The 22,423-nt window shown below is 42.6% G+C and overlaps 5 protein-coding genes across 5 annotated transcripts in view; 3 read left to right on the top strand and 2 right to left on the bottom strand.

Moving 5' to 3' along the window:
- LOC126556384 (uncharacterized) overlaps window positions 1-22,423 on the top strand; it is a 258,686-nt gene that overhangs the window by 19,344 nt on the left and 216,919 nt on the right. The gene's annotated exons all lie outside the window — the stretch shown is intronic.
- Window positions 1-22,423, top strand: part of LOC126556257 (proteasome subunit beta type-5-like) — a 375,585-nt gene that overhangs the window by 314,401 nt on the left and 38,761 nt on the right. The gene's annotated exons all lie outside the window — the stretch shown is intronic.
- The window catches only part of LOC126567400 (caspase-1-like), a gene marked incomplete at its 5' end in the record, with an annotated part of 178,948 nt that continues 162,901 nt past the window's right edge, over window positions 6,377-22,423 (top strand). Inside the window, 2 exons of the mRNA XM_050223623.1 lie at window positions 6,377-6,441; window positions 6,506-6,951. Of these exons, the coding sequence (XP_050079580.1) occupies window positions 6,377-6,441; window positions 6,506-6,951 (511 nt within the window). The remainder of the gene's footprint in view (window positions 6,442-6,505; window positions 6,952-22,423) is intronic.
- On the bottom strand, window positions 8,503-9,231 carry LOC126556288 (caspase-like). Its single transcript, XM_050211525.1, has one exon. The coding sequence runs from the start codon at window positions 9,229-9,231 to the stop codon at window positions 8,503-8,505; it is 729 nt and encodes a 242-aa protein (XP_050067482.1).
- On the bottom strand, window positions 16,299-18,654 carry LOC126556164 (L-threonine 3-dehydrogenase, mitochondrial). Its single transcript, XM_050211387.1, has 3 exons — window positions 18,439-18,654; window positions 16,841-17,365; window positions 16,299-16,771 (listed from the first exon to the last, which is right to left on the bottom strand). The coding sequence occupies exons 1-3, from the start codon at window positions 18,629-18,631 to the stop codon at window positions 16,365-16,367; spliced, it is 1,125 nt and encodes a 374-aa protein (XP_050067344.1). The 5' UTR covers window positions 18,632-18,654; the 3' UTR covers window positions 16,299-16,364.

The following is a 22,423-nucleotide window of genomic DNA, read 5'->3' as shown; positions in this document are numbered from 1 at the left end:
AAAACAACAAAGACAAGAACAAATGCAAAAAGGTATTTTAATGCATTGTCCAATTGCAATCCTCCACTTATTTGAGTTTTGTCTGGTGTGGTGGAGGCGAAGAATCGGACGGGTCACGGTGCACCATGTGGTGGAGAAGAAGAAATCAGACTTTTAATCGCAACGGAACAGGATCTAGCACACATGCTGTTCCGTTGCGATTAATCAATGTAAGCGTATCAATATCTTTCATATTTGGGACTGTCCAGGCAGTTTGAAGATTATAGATTAAACTCTTCCTTCCTTCCTTACTGGAACGTTGGAGACATCGAGGCCTTACCTTTGGTAGGGGGGGACTCTCGATGATTATCGGCGGAGCAAATTGGTCGGTACATAGCTCGAACAACAAAACACTGATCACTGAAACAAATTCAAAACGGTGCCCGACACATTTTAAGCAGGATCAGCAATCGATCGCATTGTGATCGATCAACCCGAACAAACAACCCACTCCATATCGAGCCAAAATTGCACAACGTATCCTGACACATTTGTATGCGCCAAGAATCTTAAGTTCTTGCCTCCGCACGAAATGTAATTGTAAGCAAGTTTGCTCTGTTGTCAGTGTATGTAGCAATACCGCACTGATACGGGTATGGTCCGACATCTCTTGAAGGTTAATATCTCCATACCCTAATCCGACTTAAAACGTCCACGTCGTACAAAATGGAAACATATCCAAATATCTGAGCTTGGGTACACGGGGAAACCCAACCCCTTGGGAAGATGGGTTATATGGCTAAATTAAGCGGAGGGGGGGGGGGGGGGGGGGATAACTAGCGTCTGTTCTCCATGTTAGGGGCGGCTGATTGTTCTTCTGTCCTGGCATCCTACGGGACTTTAATCAGCTAGGATGCGTAGGCCCTCCGACGAGACAGGGGGTTGGGGGAGAGGCCTTGCAAGCCACCTCCAAATTAATTGCAACGAAAGGGAACCAACACATTTCAAATCGGATCAACAGATACAGACCCACGCCACGCAATAAGGACTACGATTGGAATCTTGGGACATAGAACTGCAGATCCCTCACATCACCCGGAAGTACCCGCATTCTTTCGGACGAAGTAAGGGCCCAGTGGCTTCGGAGTAGTAGCACTTCAGGAGGTGCGCTGGAAAGGAGTAACGGAGCGCCCCTACCGCAGTGATTGCATGATCAACCAAAGTGGTGGAGAATAGCATGAACTCGGTACGGCGTTCCTGGTCATAGGTGAGATGCGAAAGCGAGTGATCTGGTGGTGGCCGATCATTGAACGGATGTGCAGGTTGAGGATCCGCGGAAGGTTCTTCAATCTGAGCATTATCAATGTGCACAGTCCGCACCTTGGAAGCACCGATGCCGATAAAGAAAGTTTTTATACACAGTTGGAGAGGGAGAACGACCGCTGCCCACTCCTCAGGTCGGACGGGAGGAAGTATTTAAACCCACGATAGGAAGTTTCAGTGCCCTCCAGCTGACGCATGACAACGGGCTTCGGCTCGTGAACTTCGCCTCCTCCAAGCACATGACCATTCGCAGCACCTTCTTCCAGCACGCACGTCGTTTCAGTTACACCTGGAGATCACCACAGCAGACATATTCCCAGATTGACCACGTTCTTATCGATGGAAGGCACTTCTCGGATATTATCGACGTAAGGACCTATAGAGGAGCAAACGTCTACTTAGATCATTTCCTGGTTATGGTTAAGTTGCGACAAAAACTCTGCGTCACCAACAAGCTGCACTTTCAGCCTACCCCAAGGCTCAACATGGATTGGCTGAGGCAAGCGGATGTGGCAAGGGACTTCGCAAATGCGCTTGGGGAAGCGCTGCCGGAGGACACCAACACCGAGGCGATTAGTCCTCAATGACCACTGGAGTATGGTGGATCAAGCCATCAACAACACAGCCGAACGAACAATTGGCCGCGTGATACGTAACCAGAGGAAGGAATGGTTTGATGATGAGTGCAGGCGAGTACTATCCGAGAAGTACGCAGCGTGTACCCGCATGCTCCAGCGCGAGACCCGGTAGAACGTGGAACACAGTTCTGACAGACGACTGACGAGGTAGCAGATCCGGCTCTTCCAGGATAAGAAGCGGAGTTTCTAGGTGATCAACAGGTGGATGTGCTACTTCGACAGATACCTTAACGGAGCAGATGCAGGAGGCACCGAACTAGGTGCAGGAAGCATAGGAGTGCAGAACTACGACAGCCAGCATGATGATGACGAGGTATTCCCGCAATCCCTGGACGAAGTCATCAGTGCCGTCAAACAGCTGAAATGCAACAAATCAGCTAGGAGCGATGGGCTGGTGGCCGAACTGTTCAAGATGGCTCCGGAGAGGATTTCAACCATCATGCATCGGCTGATTGTTAAGATTTGGGATCAGGAAGAACTACCGGACGAATGGAAACTGGGTGTCATGGGTGTGCCCGGTGTACAAAAAGGGCAACAGGATGGACTGTGCTAACTTCCGGGCCATCACAGTTCTGAATGCTGCCTATAAGACCCTGTCCCGAATACTCTTCGGCAGACTGGAGCCCCTTGGTACAGATTTCGTCGGAAGCTACCAAGCTGGATTTGTTCGAGGCAAATCGACAACCGACCAAATCTTCACTCTACGGCAGATCCTCCAAAAATGCCGGGAGCACAAGATCCCTACGCACCACCTGTTCATTGACTTCAAGGCGGCCTACGATACCATAGATCGGACCGAACTATGAACACCATGCAGCAATACAGATTCCATGGGACGCTGGTACGGCTGCTAAAGACCACTATGGACGGCGTGCAGTCCAAGGCGAGAGTTTCGAGCATGCTATCATTATCGATCGAATCTCACCGGGGTCTGAGGCAAGGAGACGGACTCTCCTGTTTGTTGTTCAACATCGCTCTGGAGAGTGTCATGCGAAGCGCGGGTTTCGACATCCGTGGCGCGATTTTCACCCGATCTCTCCAATTCCTTGGCTTCGCGGATGACATCGACCGTGATAGAGCCCGACTCGGAAGCAGAGTATCAATTGACGGCGACGATCTCGAGATGCCATATGAGTAACTTCGGACAACAACGTAAACAGCGAAATCCAAAGGCGGATTGTTCAGGGGAATCGTGCCTTCTACGAACTCCACAAACTCCTGCGATCCAGAAGACTCCAACAACACACGAAATGCATGATTTACCGCACCTTGATACGTCCGGTAGTCCTCTACGGGTACGAGTCTTGGACTATGCTGACGGAGGACGCCAATGCACTCGCCATTTTCGAACGGTGGGTGTTAAGGACTATCTTTGACGCTGTGTGCGAGCAGGGCGTGTGGCGAAGGATAATGAACCATGAGCTAGCCGATCCTGTTTGGCTGTACTGATATCCTGACGGTAGTCAAAACCGGAAGGATACGATGACTGGGGCACGTGACGAGGATGCCGGACTCATGCCCCACCAAGAAGGTGCTCGTCAGCGACCCGTTCGGCACGAGGCGTAGAAGAGCACAGCGAGCTCGTTGGCTGGATCAAGTGGAGTCTAATCTGTCGGAGATCGGATGTAATCGTGGATGGAGGACTGCAGCCCTAGATCGAGTTTCCTGGAAACTGATTGGAGACCTGGCCATGTCGACACGACGTGCTCTATCTTGAGCAGGCCAAAGAAGAAGAAGAAGATGAAGCAAGTTTACTAACGCTGTAGTGAAACAAATAAAAACAAACAATCGCACAATCCATCCGACATCCAGACGAAATTCGATAATTTTGTTTACGACAAAAGCCTTATGCCCTTGTCGCTAGCCAGAGAAACTATTGAGCAATATAACTATACGGCTATTGTAAAAAGCTGTTTTCAAATAAAAATTTCAGCGGCTTAACCTAAATTAGGGAAAAATGAACTTTAAGAAAAACCTCATGAAAGAAATGATATAAATAAAGCTAGATAGCTTTGCGGAAAGCGAAGAAGTTGGTTTTTGGGCTTGGACTCGATAAGAGCCCAAGATTCCGATGTCTAACATTATTCAAGAGCTTTGAGTGTCCCCTACCCAAGGTAAGGCCTCAAAGTCTCCAACGAGCTAATAAAGGTTTGCGCGCCTCACGATGAAGTAACTTTCACAAAAGTAAGAAACGAAAAGGTTTGACGATCTGCCACGGTGAGAATGATCGCAAAACATTTTTTCGTTTACATGCATGAAGTTATTTATTTTGTGTGTAATTGCCGACCACTGTCTGCACTCGCACACCGGTCGATGTTTGGTGTACTGGTTGTTTTGAATTGATATCATACTGCTTTGCGTCACACGCTAGTCGAGTGCGCTGGTAGATTTCTTTCGCGTTTCGCGTTTTAACGGTGCTCGATTAATTGTCTGTTTGAAATTATGGTATGGAGAATTGTTTGTTTCTAGGAGGCTAAGAAATGTCTCTGCTGATAAAATATTGTTAAGACGTATAGCAGGTATGCTGTACTGGCTTTAGAACCTTTGACGAATTTAGCTGCTATAGCTCACAGCAGATCCTGCTTGAATCTTGAATCAATAATAATCCCCGGGAAAGATGAGAATTGAAAAACTAGTTGCAAATCAAAAGAAAGGCTGTATACATAGCAGAATGTGATTGTGTTAGTATTTATCCTACACATGCTACATTTGTGCTGCTGTAAAAATTTTTTAAATTATTTTTATTATTTATTATTTAAAATATTAACTTATTTTTATTAAAATTTGAGGAGATTCTAGGATTCTAGATTTTCAAAATCGCTGTAGGTCTTTGCCAGAATGTATTGATCTTTCTCCGTTGGTTTTCTATTAATTAAATCGCATTTGCCATTTTATTCACAGTCTCATGGCTCTAGTGAATATATTATTTTCTTTGAGCATACACGTGTATCGATGCATCGACCATACAATTACGATACGATCGATACGCTTGCTAACATAATCGCAAGTTGTGATATTGATTGAAACATAGTAGCAAAACGGTGAGCTCAGTCGTTATGATTTTTAACGTTCAGTTATTAAACAATTCTGCCAATGCCTGATGCATGGCTTTTGCTCGTCTAATGGGATGTTTTTTTTTTTATGTGGCCCTGTTCGAATATCATCCGAACCGTTCCCTTGTATTGAGGATTAACTACCCATCCACTTGGTATCAGCTAGTCTAATAAGTCAATTGATGGCTGGCGAGACCTTGTAGGTCATGTAACGCTAAGAAGAAGTAATAAATTACACTAGCTATTTAGCAAAACTTTTGAGCAATGAACTTTCGGCTAAGATAAGTTGTTGCGGTATGAAAGGGATGTCGAAACCGCATCGAAACATCTTGTGTCACTAAGAGGAGCATCTCCAGATGTCGTATGCCATTTTTTCGTTTTAAGTACTAATTATCCGACTCACAGTGAATACTCTCCAAGCTGCAAGCTCGTTGATTTAGAAATCTCCTCTTAACTTTGCTTCCCTTTTAATTCTGAAAACGTTTCCAAACCCTAACCCTCTACTTCACGTACAGCCAGCACCCGGATTCTGAGATAGGCGGATTTTAACTATAAAGTTGTGTAACTTTAGTGTTGCGTTTATGACAATCCTCAGAACATGTAAGCTTTGGAAAGTGACAACCACATAAATTCTCAAACAAAACTCTCAAAATTGCAAACAACCGTTTGTCGCGTGTAGGCAGGTTGTGTATTCTCAAAAAGAGGTTTCAAAGTGAGAAAATTTCGCAAACAATCATGAGGATATAGCAATACGGCGGGGAGATGCCATACTAAAATAAAAATCAATAAAAACAGTGAGAGTATGAAATTTTTTTTTTTTATCATTAAGCATGACGGCAATAAAAACTTAAACCACTTCAAATTCAATGTACTTTTCATTTTCCATGATATTACTAAAAAAAATCTACCAGATTTTCTTAGAACGGTTTTGTGAATGGTTGGCAAAGATAAGTGAAAAAAGAGTCATTGGATTGCCGCCGGTCTTCAAACGGCGGGACCGGGGTTTAAATCCCTTCCGGACCGTCCCCCCGTAGTGAGGACTGACTATCCAACTACGTGGTATCCCCCGTAGTACCCTTAAATATATTAAGAAATTGGATGTCCGGCGTGACCTTAGGAGGTCGTTAAGCCAAGAAGAAGAAAAAGACGAGTAGCTGAGACTAAAACGATAACCACTCACATAAATACCTAAATATGAGCTAACAACTCTGTAAGGAAAACAGAAAAAAAACATCCCTGATATACCTTATCGATAGATAACGATTATGCACGATTCAAGATTAGCAACAGAGTGTGCACCAACTTTTATCAATTTTGCAGTCTTTGCCACGCTTGGAAAGTGCTATGGTGTGACTTTTAATTCATTCAACTTTCGCTGTTGAAAACATGGAGTTGTCCAAATCACTGTGTCCTGCAACGGATCAACTGGATTCAAAAGCTACAAATATGTAAGCATAAGCTCATAGTTCACGTGAAAGATAGTGTACAATGTATCGTTTCATTCAATTATAGAAATACAAATTCTACACTACCTGTGCTACGGAGCACTTCCATCGACGTAACAGCAGGAAATGGCAATCATTATGACACCAGTCATCCAAAGCGCGGTATAGCACTCGTCATCAATCAGGTGAATTTTAATAGTTTGAGCAAAAGAGATGGTAGTGACAACGATCGTGATTGCATCAGTACGGCATTGAAAGGAATGGGATTTGATGTACGCAGATTGGACGATCCAAACCGAAAGAAGCTTTTAGCCGCGCTGGATACCGTCGCCAGCGAAGATCATTCGCAAAACGACTGTCTGGTAATGGTAGTAATGACACACGGGAAGGAGAACAACTTGCTGTACGCGAAAGATAAGTCGTATGAAGCGGATAAGCTGTGGGAACCCTTCATCGGCAATGCCTGTCCATCGCTACGCGGTAAGCCAAAGCTGTTTTTTGTGCAAGCCTGTCGTGGTAAAAAGCTCGACCAGGGTGTTAGGACAATGAAAATGAGTATCGACCAACTAGCCAGTGTGGACAGTGCTCCGCAATCTGTGAGTTATGTCATTCCTTCCATGGCAGACCTGTTAGTAATGTACTCCACTTATGATGGGCATTACTCGTGGCGCAATTCCTTCAATGGTTCTTGGTTTATACAATCACTTAGCACTGAGCTGAACGCGAATGCTCATCGTCAGGAGCTTTTGCACATTCTTACTGCCGTTTCACGAAGGGTGGCGTATCATTATCAATCAAACGTTCCGAGCCAAGCAAAATTGGATGCGATGAAGCAGATGCCTTGCATAGTGTCGACGCTCACGAAACTGTTATATTTTCCATTAAAATTGTAGTGGATGACTAGTGAATTGAAAACATTTTAAAGACTTTAAACAGTATAAACAAAGATGTTTTCATCAAAATAGTACTTAAAAACTGGTTATTTTTACTTTTAGAAAAATGCATGCCCAACGGTAGAGCTAAGGCACGATTTCATTCGAAATAAACGATCGTTATATGTCGACCGGCTTGTTTGAAACTTGAAATATTTCATGTGAATTTAGCAAAGAGTGTGAGTTCGATGAATTATTTCCATGACTTCGAAACTAGTTTTGTATGACAGTTTGACACACGATGATGAACTGCAGTTTTACGATAAAGATTTTTATTTCATGAAGGACTTGCTGGCTGCTTATGAATTTATTTATAATTTATTATTAAGTTTGGTGGCACGTCATACTTACGAATGAATTGATAAAGGATAAATTAAAATCAATGAATAATCTTCTTATTCTTGACAAGTATAAGACAAGAATCTTTGATGCGGCCCGATGGTATTGGACCGGGGTTCATATCCCATGTGGACGGTCCCCTTGTAGTGAGGACTGACTATCCAACTACGTGATATCGGCAAGTCTGGTAACCTTAGGGACCCGGAAAGTAACTCAACATAAATCTTTTAATTACATACACGCGTTGCTATATAACCAGTAGAAACTTGTAAGAGCGGTAAATGGGCAACCGTTAATCACCATTTACTTTTTGCACGATTTTTAGTCATTACAGGAATTATAAGGAAGTCGATTTATCTGTTCTTAAGCACATTTCACTTACAGCCCTACATTTTGGCTGTGCTTGCTGATAAGCATTACTTAGAAAACAAAGTGTTGCGTCCAGCAACAGTGCCTCTCCTGGTTCGCTTTTCGGATATCACAGTTTTTTGTCAATAAGAGAACGTTACACGTTGGTAACTTGTGTAACAATTCTGTATCCTATATTCAAAAATTCACTGCCGTTATCCGATGCGTGATGAAGAAGGACTAAATCAACGGGGGCAACTTCTTTTTATCTGCTAATGCCATGGTCAGTAACTCTTCGAATACCGAACACGATCTCGTCCGACAGCGTATCCTTCGGTTTACATCGCTTTTGCCCCGCTTTTGCCCTGCTTTCGCCCGTGTCGGCTCCGACTATTTCGCTCCGATCCGCTGTCAGATGACGTGGATCGCGACACTAAGCATTGGGCTACTTGGACACAAAGTAGAATCGTTTAGACAACATTGAATGAATCGCGGGCATTTGTTTCAAACCTCCTTTCATCGAATTTCCCGTACGAATCATCACAAGATACGCCACATGCGTTAGCAACGAGTGTAACTCAGTTTTGGCAATATCGCTTCCTAACACTTTGCATAGGGACTGTATGAACCAGGAACCTTCTATCTCGCAGCGGTACGACACGTAATTTTCGTAACACGAGTACATCACCAGAAGATCGGCGTATATAGGTACGGATACATTCACAGCTTGGTTCTCACTCGGTGCGGCATCTGTTTGCATGAGTCGAGCTCCAGTGTCATGTTTATCTCCTCGGCAGGATTGAATGAAAACGAGCTTTGGCTTTCCAATCAACGATGGGCATTTGTTGCCAATAAATGATTCCCACAATTCCTCGATGTGAAGATCGTCATTTTTGATTTTGAGCTTGCCGTTTCCTCCATGACCCATAGCCACTACCAGCAGACAGTCACTGTTAGTATGGTCCTCAGTGGCAACCTCTTTCAGTAGCGCTCTCACCTTCTCTATTGTATAATCAATGCATATCCGCAGCGCAAATTTCAATTCTTTGAGAACATGCTTCACAGCTGCTAGGTCCCGTTCACACCCTCTCCGATTGTTTTTATCAAGAATGACCACTGCCGTTCCACGGTTAGTATGGTTTGTGTCGTAATCCTGGAGCACAAGTTCCTCCATTCCTTGCCCACACACGATTACCTTACACGGCCGGGTGAAATCTGAGCAAATTATTCCATCGGCTCGTTCCTTAAATAGGAACTAGAGCAAGTGAATTTTTTTGCGATAAGATTAATAAATATATTAAACTGATAAACAGTTAAAAGTGTTAAGGTCTGTCGTCATGTGATAAAAGAGGTGGACGAATTCACACCACATGACTGCGTAATAAACAAGAATTATTTTTTACAAAAATGTCACAAGGTATTTCCTCTCTGTCTTCTGCCTTATCCCGGGCATACTCGCTTGTGGATGACTGGTGGTGCTGATGATGATGATGATGATGATGATGATGTATTGGTGGATGATATCCGTTTTGATGGTCCGGTACTATTGTTGTGGCTATTGTAATGATGGTATTTGGTTATATCCGAATTCCGGCTGCTGTGGTGTTGTGGCTGTTCTATTGTTGACCTTTGTGGTTTGGTCTCGACTGCAACAAACAAATAAACATTGTTAAGACAGCACGAACATTTATTTGTCTGCGTACCGTGTCGCCAGTACAGTCCAGCAATGACTTTCCAAGCTCAATCTAGTCAACGTCCAATCAAAGGATGATCGACAAGCTCTAGCCAAGCTCGAGACTAAACCCGCCAAACACCTCGACCCCAACGCCAACGCTATCAAACTCGTTTTGTCAAAGCTGGACTGACCAGATAACACTGTACTGTGATCAACGCCTGCCTCCCTTTTACGGCAGTATTAGAATCGCTCTCGAGTGCTGTTGCCCAATCATCAGATCACCCGTGGCACTACAAAAGATACTCTTAAGACATAGACAACACTACATTTACATATTAAAAAAGGAATGGTGGACTACGATTAAGGAGTGAAAGGATACTAGGGATGTGGAATCACAGGACAAGACCGTTGTCTCTGGCGAATGGGTAAATGATCCTCATGTAGGAGAGGTCACTGGTAGCCAGCACTTCTCTAATTTCTGTACCCGTTCGTCTGCCGATATTCTCGACTGCGCTCAACAAGGAGGGTCTTGCGATTTCAAATTCCGCGCAGGACCACAGAAGGTGATTCACATCGTGCAATCCGTCACCGCAGCCACACAATTTTGTCTGAGCCAGAGTTATACGCAGTAGATGAGTCTACAGTCTACAAATTTACGAGATCCTACACGTCTTATCGAACATTGAACATCGGATGGTTGTTTTGAACTGATATCATATTGCATTGCGTCACTCGCTAGCCGGGTGAGCTGGTCAGTGTTTGAATGTTCATGTTAAGGCGTGCGCGTGGTCAAAATAGCTTAATGTACATTTCTTACGTTCTTGGCTAATGCAGGTTATTGGTTAAATTGGTGAATTTCTGCTTATCGTATAATGCTACGTAGCGCTTGTTGTATGCGATGTACTCTATACTCTGGTGAGATGTTTAGCAGATATGTTACAAGGGATTTGATACTGGACAACAGACTAGAAGGCGAAGCGACAGCATTTCAAAACGTAGTCTGAGTGGCATCACTCCAATCATCACTTCTAGGGACATGTTTTGTGTGGATTTCATGTTCCCTAGTGCGAATCTAAGACAGCGGTATTGACAGCCTTTCAAACTTGAGTATCAACGTATTGGATGCCCAATGGAAGCATATGCTTCATAATTCCAATACGGATAGTACCGTAGTCTTATACAGTCTCAGGACATTTTAAGGGAGTTGCGCCCCACCAGAATCCTGTGTTGATTCTTTAGAACGTTGATTCTTTAACTGCATTTTTGCTCCAGATGGGTGGTATGTGTACTCCAGTTTAGTCTAGAATTGAACCAAACACCAAGGTATCGAAAATTGTCGGTAGTTGATATCTTTTCACCATATAGAAAGACATCAATTTTCGGGTTATATGGTCTTTTCTCCCTGTTTTTTCCCGTGTCGCTAAAAGGAGAAAAGACTAACATCTCAGTTTTCGTTGCAGAGAACTTGATACTACTACCCCGTTGTTAACTGCACTTGCTGACACACGTACCTGCGCGAGCTCGTTTGAGCATGGGCCGGCGGATCGTACACGGAAGGACCCACACCGGGTTGTTGGGCCGTCATTCCACGGTAATCCGCACGGCCCAACGATGATCGTCGCTGGTCTTCGTCCATCGGCACTTCCATCGCTCCATCTCCGATTTTCATCCCGCGCCGCTTCGACGTGATGATGTATTTTTTTCTTTCGAAACACTTACACGTTAAAACACCGACTTTTATTTTACAGACACTAAACTTTTAAAACAATTCTCGTCACCACTGTTAAGGTCTGTCGCTACTTAATATTTATGTAAATAACACTCATGCAAAGACATTCAAATTCCAAAAATTTACACGTATGATACATTTCTATGATCTAAGTTACTATGTTTTTCCGATACATTTATTTCATTTTAAGTAATTTTAGGAAGAAGTTAGTAAGAAAATTTTAGTCAGACGTATGATAGTATCAGCAACAATAAAGAACTTTTAAAATTATATTTTTCCGTATTTTCCGTAACATTTAGTTCAACATTATAAACTTCCTGATTTTTCTGACACCTGCTTTCTCTTATCTTCAACTAACTTTTGAATATTAGGGTTCATTGTGTGGGTGCAAGCAACTTTTAATACACTATTGAGATGATTTTGTGATAATCTGGAACGCATTTTGTTTTTATTTTTATTCATTTCCAAAAGAAGTTGGTCGCAAACATATGTTGTACCAAACATTGAAAAAAAAAATTACCAGTCTGTTCAGATAAATGAGGATATGTTGGTACCAAATACGGGAAAAATTCATGCACGTCAAGTAAAATAAATTTCTCTTTAAGGTTCGTATCACTTTGCAAATCTATGAGTTCTAGTTGATATTTTTCAGGATTTATATTGAGGGATCTTTTTGGAACGGTGAATGAACAATACTGAACTCTACTTTAAGTATATGAAATATTTCGAATCTCTTTTCAAACTCTATTGTCAGCTCATTAATAATCTCTATGCATACATTTTTGTTCACATTAATGCTATGCAGTGGTAATGTCCGAAGGATCCTAAAATGTGCAAAATTATTGTTGTTTATTTGTGTTTTAAAAAGCATGAGTTTAGTATGAAATGCCTGAATACTGTCTTAGCACTGGGTTATAATTTTATTGCGCGCTTGTAACATTAGGTTTAAACCATTCAAATGATCAACTATATCTGTTAAAAGTGCCAGGTCTGTAACCCAACAAACTTCGTCCAATTCAATAATTGGTTTTCCTTTGCTTTCCATGAAAGATTTAATCTTCTCACGAAGTTCAAAAAATCTTTATAGCACCTTTCCCTTGCTTAACCACCGAATTATTGTATAATAGGGTAAACCGTATGAAATTTCACATTCCTTAAGGATGTTTTCAAATTGTCGGAGATTTAAACCTTTAGCTCTTATAAGATTAACAATGCGCACAATCACGTCCATAACATGAATCGTTTGAATATTTTTCACACATAACATTTCTTGATGCAGAATGCAAAGAAAAACTCAAACATGTCCTCCATTCATTGATTCTACTTTGTTTTTTTTTTCTTCGATTTTTGGAACAGCACCACACTTTTTTCCATTCATTGCTTGTGTACCATCGGTAACTACGCTTACAACACGTGACCAATCCAATCCTATCTTATCTAACGAATCGCGAACTGCGTAAAATATATCCTTTGCTATTATAATATCCACAAACGGTACCAATATTTTCTGCATCTAATAGTATGCACCGTTTGGCGAAATAGCCGTCCGTGAATGGTTTTGATGATATAGCAATTTCATTAGCTATTACGCAACTAGCTTTCACTGCATGTTGCCGCACGAATTTCACGGAATTCTTGGAATTTATTTCCTTGTTTCAAACATATAATGAGCAAAATAATTAAAATATAATGGAGAGAAAAAAGTTCAAAAATTAGTCCGCTTTCTAAGTTGCGTCTAGGCGTCCGTTTCCTTGCTCTGTTTTCTCTGTACTGCCTCACCGTTCTGTTGACAGTTCCCAATTAGCCCCGCTGACCGATCCTCAACTGTCAAACTGCCTAACGTCAATTTTGAAATTCGGTTGGCCGTAACACTGCACTTTCACTAATTTGTTGTGATTTGACAAAAAACATTGTTGATTTTTCAACTTTTTCAATTCTGCGTCTCGTGCTGGTCCTTCAAGTTTTCCAAATGTATCCTTGTGATGCGAGTCATAATGCCAACGAAGATTGAACTCCTTTATTACCGCAATAGTTTTGCCACACACTCAACAAACAGGCCTACCATTTTGTTCTGTAAATAACTAGGATATTGTCCATTCGCTATTAACAACTCGACACTCGGTGTCGACGTCACCGACATTTCAACGGCAATTTAGATTTTGGCAATTTTGAATCGCTATTGTGGTTGAAGTGATACTGATAATAAATCCAACTCAGTTTTGGTTTCTGTCGATATCATATACGATATAAGAAAAAAGTCGTTAGCCTACTTCATTTTCGCGAAATTTGCAGCACAGAAGCGGGACATTATCACCTTGAATGCATGGTGGCAGCAGTGTTTTTTTAAGACAAATATAAACATACCATGGAAATGGCTTTGGCGAGCTAAAACAGAATCGAACATTCAAGCTGCGCCGATTTCGTTTCTCGGAATAGATATCACACATGCTATCGTGATTTATTCGTAGGAAGAGCACATACACAAAAATAAGGTCGATAGCTGTTTGCGTGCAAAGTCGTGGAGAAGTCGAAAAGGAATGAAAATCAACAGTTTTTTGTATTTTAAGAGGGATTCAAGAGTATGTTAGCTAACTGTAAAAAAAAATACACGAAACAAATACAAATTATTGTTAAATTTTCTCGGCTCGACCTCAATGCAATCTATCCAGAATCGATGTTCTCGTAATTCCTTTGCGGACTCGATTCAAAGACCTCTCGGGCCGTATGTTTGACATCTCTGAGTTGACACATTAAAACTTTTTTTACTATCCTACTTTGAGGCGCGCCAGATAGAGAGTGATCCTTCGGCGATCACGTCATAAGTCCGAACCTAACGGCATCTCACGGAATGCGGGCACTCATCACTGAGAGCCGCGATAAGTACAGATTAGCTCACGAAGGCAAAATATTCACCATAACAAAAAGCAAACGTGATTTGGTATAAATTGTTTTTCACCTCTCATTCTCTCGAAGGCACGCTCATTGTTTTACATTGAAAATGTTTTTGAAAATTGAAATAATTAAACGAATTAGTGCTGTCGTCAGAGGACAATCGCAGGATAAAAGTGTAGAATAAACGCCATCCTTCATCTTAATCTAGGTTTAAAAATACTTTACAGGCTGGAGCGTCCTGTAGCATTCTCATGACATGACCTACCCACCAGAGTCTGGCGAGTTCAATTCGCTACACGATGTTAAATCACCGTAAAGCTAATAGAGATCGGTATTAACTTTATCTCGGTCTTTCCACACATATGGTTTCAAAGGTGCGATTAGCTATCTGTTCATCAAACCTGGGTACGTCAGTGTTTATGAGTAGGGACACTGGTGGTGGCTCTATCATATGGAAATCTTTTGCTATAAAATAATAGAACCTATAGAATATACAAAGTTGCCAAAGTGTCCACCTCTAATAAGAACTAAAAGCGGCTTTAAAATCTATGAAAATATTGTAAAAGTGTAGCTACTGCTCTGCCATCTTCTCCGGTATTTGGCGCAATGTTAAGATCAGGTCAGGTGATGATTCTCCATTCTTTAAATTCTCTCTGAAAGTTTCCAACTATCTCTTTGCCTAATGGGACATGTCGATCTTGTAGCATCAGGGAGAAAATCTTGTACACGGTGTTGAACACCGTGATAACCCTTTAGTTGCATTGCTGTTAATTGATGGCCTTTCGTGTTTCCTCTACATTAGGTGACAGTAGCGTAATATTTATGTTCTCTTATTGTCATCTAGCATCTCACTGCTCGATGAGCTAATGATTTGATAATTTATCAAAATGCTGTGCCCATTGCTAGATGACCTCTGGCTGGTAACTGGCCCGATCCCCATTTTTGTTTTGACGGCAGGTCATGTGAAATCTCTGTTGTTGAAGAATCTGCATTTGCAGGATGTATCGGTTATCATTGATCGTTGAGGTTACCACGAAATCGTAGCCAAAAAAATCGATTTTACCGATTTATTGCGGCCCGATGAATCCAATTTTTTATCAATTATTGCAGAAACAATTTACGGGGAAAGATGCGATTCTTTTGATAGCATCCTTCCTTAGGTGTCTGATGGTCGCCCACTTTATGCAGCAAAACAACAAAAGAAACATTTATCACTCTTATCATCTTATTATCACATCAATAATACAGTTGCTGACGTAGGGGCTGGTCATCGTCGCCGGTCTGCAAATAGCAGAACCGGAAGAAGAAGAACTTGTTGACTTATAAAATTGGTTAACTAGAAATTGAGGGAATTGTCTTTGCTTTATACATTAGCTGTGATTAGCAACGATATTCTGATTAGTGAATGTCTAAGAATGACACCTTTGGACAGTGACGAAATGGAACCGCACAGATGGCTGGTTCCGACTACCTAACGGTGAGATCGTAAAGGTATGATTTTACCCTTATCTAAGGTTAGTAGATTGCCTATACCACCGGGCCAAATGTTTCTGATAATTTCGTCTTTACATGTTAGCAGGTATTAGCAGAGGCGGATTTTGCAATGAGCGGACTAAGCTGCTGCGTGGGGACTCGAGCTGAAATCCAAAATGAAATGGTTGTTGTAAATCCTAGCGAATCTGAGGGTGTAGCTGCTGATTGCAGAGAACTGCCGTTCATTACGTTCATTAGAATTTAGATAGTGATCTTTTCCGATATCTATTCCGCCAAAGGCTTTCATTTCGCGTTTGCTCAGGCGTTCACAAGTTATTGATTTACAGGACTCTCTATGAAAGGGCCCCAGCAGCTGATGCAGGGCTGAATCCGCCCCTGGGTACTAGCATATGCAACAGCTGTTCCAGTATATTTCGGACATTATTCGTACCATAATGGTGCGTAATTACTGCTTGAAGGTATACACAGTTTATTGCAGCGCTCGATGGCCAGAATGTTGTCATGAAATCGTATGGCCTTAGTTAGCCCCCTTTTTGATGTAGTTTTCGGTGACATCGCGTACCATTAGATCGACTAACTTGTCCAGATCGTAGTGGTGCTGCCAGCCCCAGTCTCGGCGCGCCTCGGAGTCGTCAAAGATTTGTGGCCACGAATCGGCAATAAGCTGCCGGCTATCTGGTCGGTAGCTCACGTGTAGCTCGGGAATATACTTCGACAGCTTCTCCACGAGCTCCTCGGGCGTAAAGGACATGGCAGTGACGTTGTACACTCGGCGTTGTAGCTTCTCCTCCGGTGCGGTCATAAACTCCAGCAAAGATCGCAGACAATCCTCGATGTACATCATGGGCAAACGCGTGTCAGGTTTAAGATAGCATTGGTATTTACCCGTCTTTAGTCCCTCGAAGAAAATAGCCACGGCGTAATCTGTAATCAAAACGAGTACAATCGTTTAAACTGCCGTTCTGCTATAGGACTCCAATCCAATTCACCTACCGGTAGTACCACCGCCGGGTGGATCGCTGGAAATCACACCCGGAAACCGAAGGCAGCGGAAGTCCAACCCGAACTTGTGGTGGTAGTACTCGCCCATCAGTTCTGCGTGCACCTTCGATACACCGTAGATTGTGCGCGGTCGCTGGATCGTCACGTTCGGCGTAGGGTTCCGTGGGCTATCCGGACCGAATGCACCGATCGTACTAGGTACAAAGATCCGCAACTTGTACTGTTTGGCCAGCTCGAGCACATTGTGCATGCCCTCGATGTTGACGCGTACAGCGAGTGGCACGTTTTGCTCACCGATCGCACTGAGCAGCGCGGAAAAGTGAATGATCCAGTCGACGCGATGATCGACCACGATCTTCTGCAGCCCCTTAAAGTCGAGAATGTCGGCGAAGATGTACGGTCCACTGTTGACGATTTCATTGCTCGGTTTGATAATGTCGGACAGGATAACACTCTCCTCGCCGTACTGGCCTCGCAAAAGTTTCGCACACTCCACACCAAGTTGTCCGAGTCCACCTGGTTGGGTTGATAAAAGACATAGATAGTATTTAGACATAGAGCGAAGATCTACTAGATGGTTTTCCTTTACTACAATGGAAGTTTGCTCCAATGTGTATCAATCTTTTTTAATTAAAAATCAACAGGCTGATAAGCCATGAAAGTCGACACGGTCAATTTGATCTGTAGCTATAGCGTGCCTTTAATAACTTTTCAACTCTCAGCTCTCACTTTAACAATGCATAACTCTGTTGGAAAGAAAAGTTTGATACGTCGAATCTATTGCTACAAGAATTAGACTTAAGCGAGTAACCAGTCCTTTCGACAGAGATATTTCGCATGAACGAGAATCGAACTAAGACCTTAGTTAAGTAGAACTTGGTACCACAAACTAAAAAATATCTCATCAATTTCGTTGATTAGCTACACATTTTAAATTTAAAACAATTACTTCGGTGTATTCATAAGTAATCTATAACTTTTAACAATAATAATAAATGAAAACTTTACTAAGTATGACATCGTAATAAATTAAATAAATGCGTCTTTATTTGCACAAAACACTCATAACATACGGTGGTGACGTTAGCTGACTTTGAATATCTCTGATTAAATAAATAAAGTGGCGATGTTCTTTCCAGAACTTTATTTCCTTGGTCCAGTATTGTTTGTTCACTTAACTCAAATCGGTTTCGTTGCTATCAGTTATCCAACGATATGTGTCTCATTTAACGGCACTACATTTTGCTCACTTTGTTTCCAACTGCTCAAACTGTGACTAACGTTCAGCTAGTTTGCACAGACACCACCAACGAAAGAGGAGCGTGCACTGGGGTTGAATGAGGGCAAACAACTTCTAAACCACGGTTCGCATAGATACTATTCCTACCCTAGCAACGCGATCCTCAACTCGACGCAGTGCGTACGCTTGTACGGTAACCTTGCGTCACAATTTACTCCTCAATTGAGCGTTCAATTGAGCTAAACCGAATCAGCGAGGGCTCGTCCGCCGCTTGCCTGTCGGTTGGCCACCTCGTTCGTTCTACGTTTGCCACTAATGGAGCCACGGACAGAGCTGAGTGGAAACTCACCTGTGATGAGAATTTTGGGATGCGTTTTACGTCCTACACCGTTTGAAAACCCTCGACGTTGCGGTACTGCCGCGCAGCTGAGCTGTTGCTGTACTGCCGCAAGCGGAAGCAGCACACCATCGGCTGTGGAGCCACGCTGCAACTGTTGGCGCAAACATCCGCCAAACGCGGTCGAGGCCTTACGCAACAGCATCCTTGCCCGCACCGAATCCGAGAAGCCGTATCAGTGTGTGATTAGTGTTGTGGCGATGTATTCGTCTGATTTCCAGTCGCTCCTTGCAAGCAGCACGTGGATGAGATTGCCTTATGGTGTGCGGGATGAAAAATACGCGACCGCGACAGGAGTGCCGAAAGTATGCGATACGGTTTGACGAAAGTGCGGTCAAAAAGAATTCCGATAAATGATCTGATCGGTATGATTGCACGGTTGGTATGTCGAAGGAAGAATCGTTAATGATAGAGCACGAATGATCGAAAATCTTCCCTGTATCCACACACAAAGTCACACAAAGTCACACACGCATGCACACACACACACACACACACACACACACACTGGCACAGCTCCTGGAGGGAGGAAGTTGGGCGGGTTGGTCTGATAAAGGGAGGGGGCGAAGGACCAAACCGATTTGCGGGATCGATGCGAGCGCGAGTCCGTTCGGGTCGAGTCGCGGCTTGGGACTGACTGATGCTCACTCCAAAGGCATTCCCGTGCCAGAGCGTGCATATTTTTGCGACCATGGCGACCCTGTGGGACGCACACTGTGTTTGGTCGAATTGAAGGTGGAGGCCGTGGTTGACAGGGGTTTGACGGGCAAGTAAACACCCTAGTCAGCGTGCATGTCTGGTGATCGGAGCCAGTGGAAGAGGAGAAGTCCTTCCCGCTCCCGTGTACGCTCTCGTGCGCAGTCGTACTTGTTGCTACAATGTATTTTGCCCGTACTGGCGAATGTGTGCTAGCTGACCATGCCGGAGATGCCATGGGTCGGTCGAGTTACTGCGGCCGTAGCGAAATTTAGCAGCGTAGAGCGTCTTGTCGTCAGGCGGTGTGTGACGATTTGATCATGCTTAGAATCCTCCACAGCTCACGCCATTCATTCCCCACGCGTTACCCTTGGACGGAGTGGATATGTTGCGCTTCCTAGCGACAAGCGATGACGAGAATGCAACTTGAGCGCGCCGATGTTAGAGAACAGGTTTCGATGCGTTGGCTGATGGTGCAACGTGCACGAAAGAGATGACTGCAGCAAATGTACGTGCTGGTATTAGCATTTTTTGTATGCGTATTTCGGACGGGCTGAGGGTTCGAGATTGTTGCAAATTATGATGGTCAAAGCCGCCCTAAAGGGAGATGGAACGATCGTGTTGCAGAACCATGTGCTAGTGGTCAGATTTTGTTGGACAAAATAATTGATCATTAAAAAGTATTGTAATGTAAAATTTAAAATTTTTATGACCGCAGACGAAATATTGATTTACCCGTTAACCGGTGAACGTGGTTAATAAGTTCCAAGATATAAGATGTACCTTCAGATAAAACACAGAGAAATAGACGCTTACACTTGGGTTATCGTACCAACTTTGTGTTGAGCATTCGCATCAGCTCTACCAAATTTATTTATTTAATAATTAATCATTAAGTCATCTCTACCAGAATGCTCTATTAATTTTATATTCACATCAATAACCATCACATTTGATCTCTCTTCAGATGTGTTAAAAATCTTTCACCTTTTACTCAATAACCGTTGATTAACCAAAGACCTATCGAGGGGCAGATTAAGTAGACGACGCGTTGCCCAAAGAACGCCTCAAATAACGAGGCGAAAATAGTGTAAGAATATTTGAGAATGTGTTGTGAACATCGCATTAAGGAACTGTTGTGTTTGAGTCCTCAAGTTGGAGACTTTTTCTTGGGGGCTTGGGGGCAAGCAACCGTTTCAAATTGGCTCTGTGAAAGGTATCATAGGAGTTGAAAGGACCTGAAACATTATGAGATACCCGTAATGTCCGAGAAATTGGTTTCTTCTGTTTTATGATTAAGATTGTCTTGGAGTACCGTTTCAAACCCCCATCAAGAAACATGGTGAAATGCTTTCTGGTAGTCAAAAAGGCTTTAAAAATTCCGAATACAGGGGTTACATCTCGTATGTGGACCGCTGTTGTACTTGCGATCTTACTTGTAGATTTCAATATAAACGAAATGCCAGCAAAAAAATAATTTTAAGAATTTTCAATTGATTTCAATTGAGCGCAACCTACTGTTCAGTGCAAGAAGATGTTAATTTTCTAAAACAGCATTTAGTGTTGTTTGGCAATGATATTTGGTTGTTTGTACAAGACAATCTTATGATATTAAACATTGAAGTACATTTTAGCGAAATGTTTGCTTACATTTTTTGATTGAAGTAATTTAACCAATTAAACCTATTACAATAACAATCTTAAAAATCCTTCAAATATATTATGACCGGCTACCGAAATGTAAAAGACTTTATGATCGACTACCGAAATTTTTTTTGGTAACATAGTCTCTGAAGATTTTGGTTCCGGTTATTATTTTTATTATTATTATTATTATTATTATTATTATTATTATTATTATTATTGTTTATTGATCCTCCGCCGTTCACGGCTTAACAAAGCAGGAGGATTACTTATAAGATTTATAAATTAAAACATTTGTCATGCACAGATAATTAGATCCTAGTAAGACGGATGCGTAACAGATTTTTAAACGTGGAAAGGGGCATATTAAAGTCAAACATGTGCGAATGCGTATTGAATCGGTGTATCATGAATTTTAGGGGAGCATTATCTCCATACTCCGTTCGCGAGCGCGTAACAAGTAACATTAGGTGATGTTTGGCGGATAGTCTGGGGACATTAAATCTAAGTTCTCGTAATAAATAGGAATCGTCGATAGTTCCTAAAAGAAGTCCTGCAATGAATGTTGCTTGATGCAAATACCGCCGATGTTCCAGTGACTCGAGGCCTAACAGTTGACAACGCTCAGTGTATCATGGGAGGGAGGAACTATCAGCCCATCCTAACTTACGGATCGCGAAACGTGTGAACTTTCTTTGGACAGCCTCAAATCCGTTTATACATTCGTTAGTGTATGGACAGCACACAGGTGAGCAGTATTCAAGGAGCGATCGAACCAGCGAGCAATACAGAGCTTTTAAATACCGGGAGTCGTCAAAGTCACGAGTCAGTTTGAATATTAATCCTAAAGTTCTATTGGCGCGGTTGATAACGTTGTCGTAATGAGGTCCGAGGGACAATTTTTGGTCAAGTAAAACACCTAGGTCGCGCATTTGTGCAGTTCTTGAAACGCATACGCCGTTGATATAATAATCATAATTAACCATTGATTTTGCACGCGTAAATGACAAAACGAAACACTTTTCGATACATAGAGACAAACAGTTGAGGACGCACCAGTTGTTGAACACCGAGACAGCTTGCTGTAGATTAGCACAATCTTTGGTCGATTTTACGGGCATAAACAGTTTGACATCGTCAGCGTATAGCAAATAGCAGTTGTCAGGTAGAAGAGAGCATACGTCGTTTATGTATGATATAAACAGCAATGGTCCCAGATTGCTGCCCTGAGGAACTCCTGAGGTGCTTATGAAAGGGCGAGAGGTGTGATTCCGAAATTTCACACGATACGTTCGGTTACGAAGGTAGGAGTTCAGCCAAGCTAGAATTGATTCTGAGAGGCCCAACCTTTGGAGTTTATTCATTAGTATATCGTGCGATATGCTATCGAAGGTGGCACTCAGATTGGTGAATATGCAATCGACTTGAAAACCCTGGTCCATGCGGTTCACGCACTCAGTGACAAATCGTACTAAATTTGTAGAAGTGGAACGTTTAGGCATGAAACCGTGCTGTTCCTTCTTCAAGTAGCCTAGAGACGCTTTAAGGATACATTAATTGACGGTTATTTCCATTACTTTGACACTCGCGCACAATG

Source organism: Anopheles maculipalpis, chromosome 2RL, assembly GCF_943734695.1.
Source record: "Anopheles maculipalpis chromosome 2RL, idAnoMacuDA_375_x, whole genome shotgun sequence".
NCBI lineage: Eukaryota > Metazoa > Arthropoda > Insecta > Diptera > Culicidae > Anopheles > Anopheles maculipalpis.
The sequence above is the reverse complement of the archived record's forward strand: the minus strand, read 5'-3'. Positions and strand labels throughout refer to the sequence as shown.

Bases quoted from the DNA above. Each gene is read 5' to 3' on its own strand.
- LOC126556288 (XM_050211525.1), bottom strand. From the start codon at position 9,231: ATGGAGGAACTTGTGCTCCAGGATTACGACACAAACCATACTAACCGT.
- LOC126556164 (XM_050211387.1), bottom strand. From the start codon at position 18,631: ATGCTGTTGCGTAAGGCCTCGACCGCGTTTGGCGGATGTTTGCGCCAA. The intron at 17,366-18,438 runs GTGAGTTTCCAC...CAACCCAACCAG, and splicing joins TCCCAAAATTCTCATCACAG to GTGGACTCGGACAACTTGGT. The intron at 16,772-16,840 runs GTAGGTGAATTG...TTTTGATTACAG, and splicing joins ACCCGGCGGTGGTACTACCG to ATTACGCCGTGGCTATTTTC.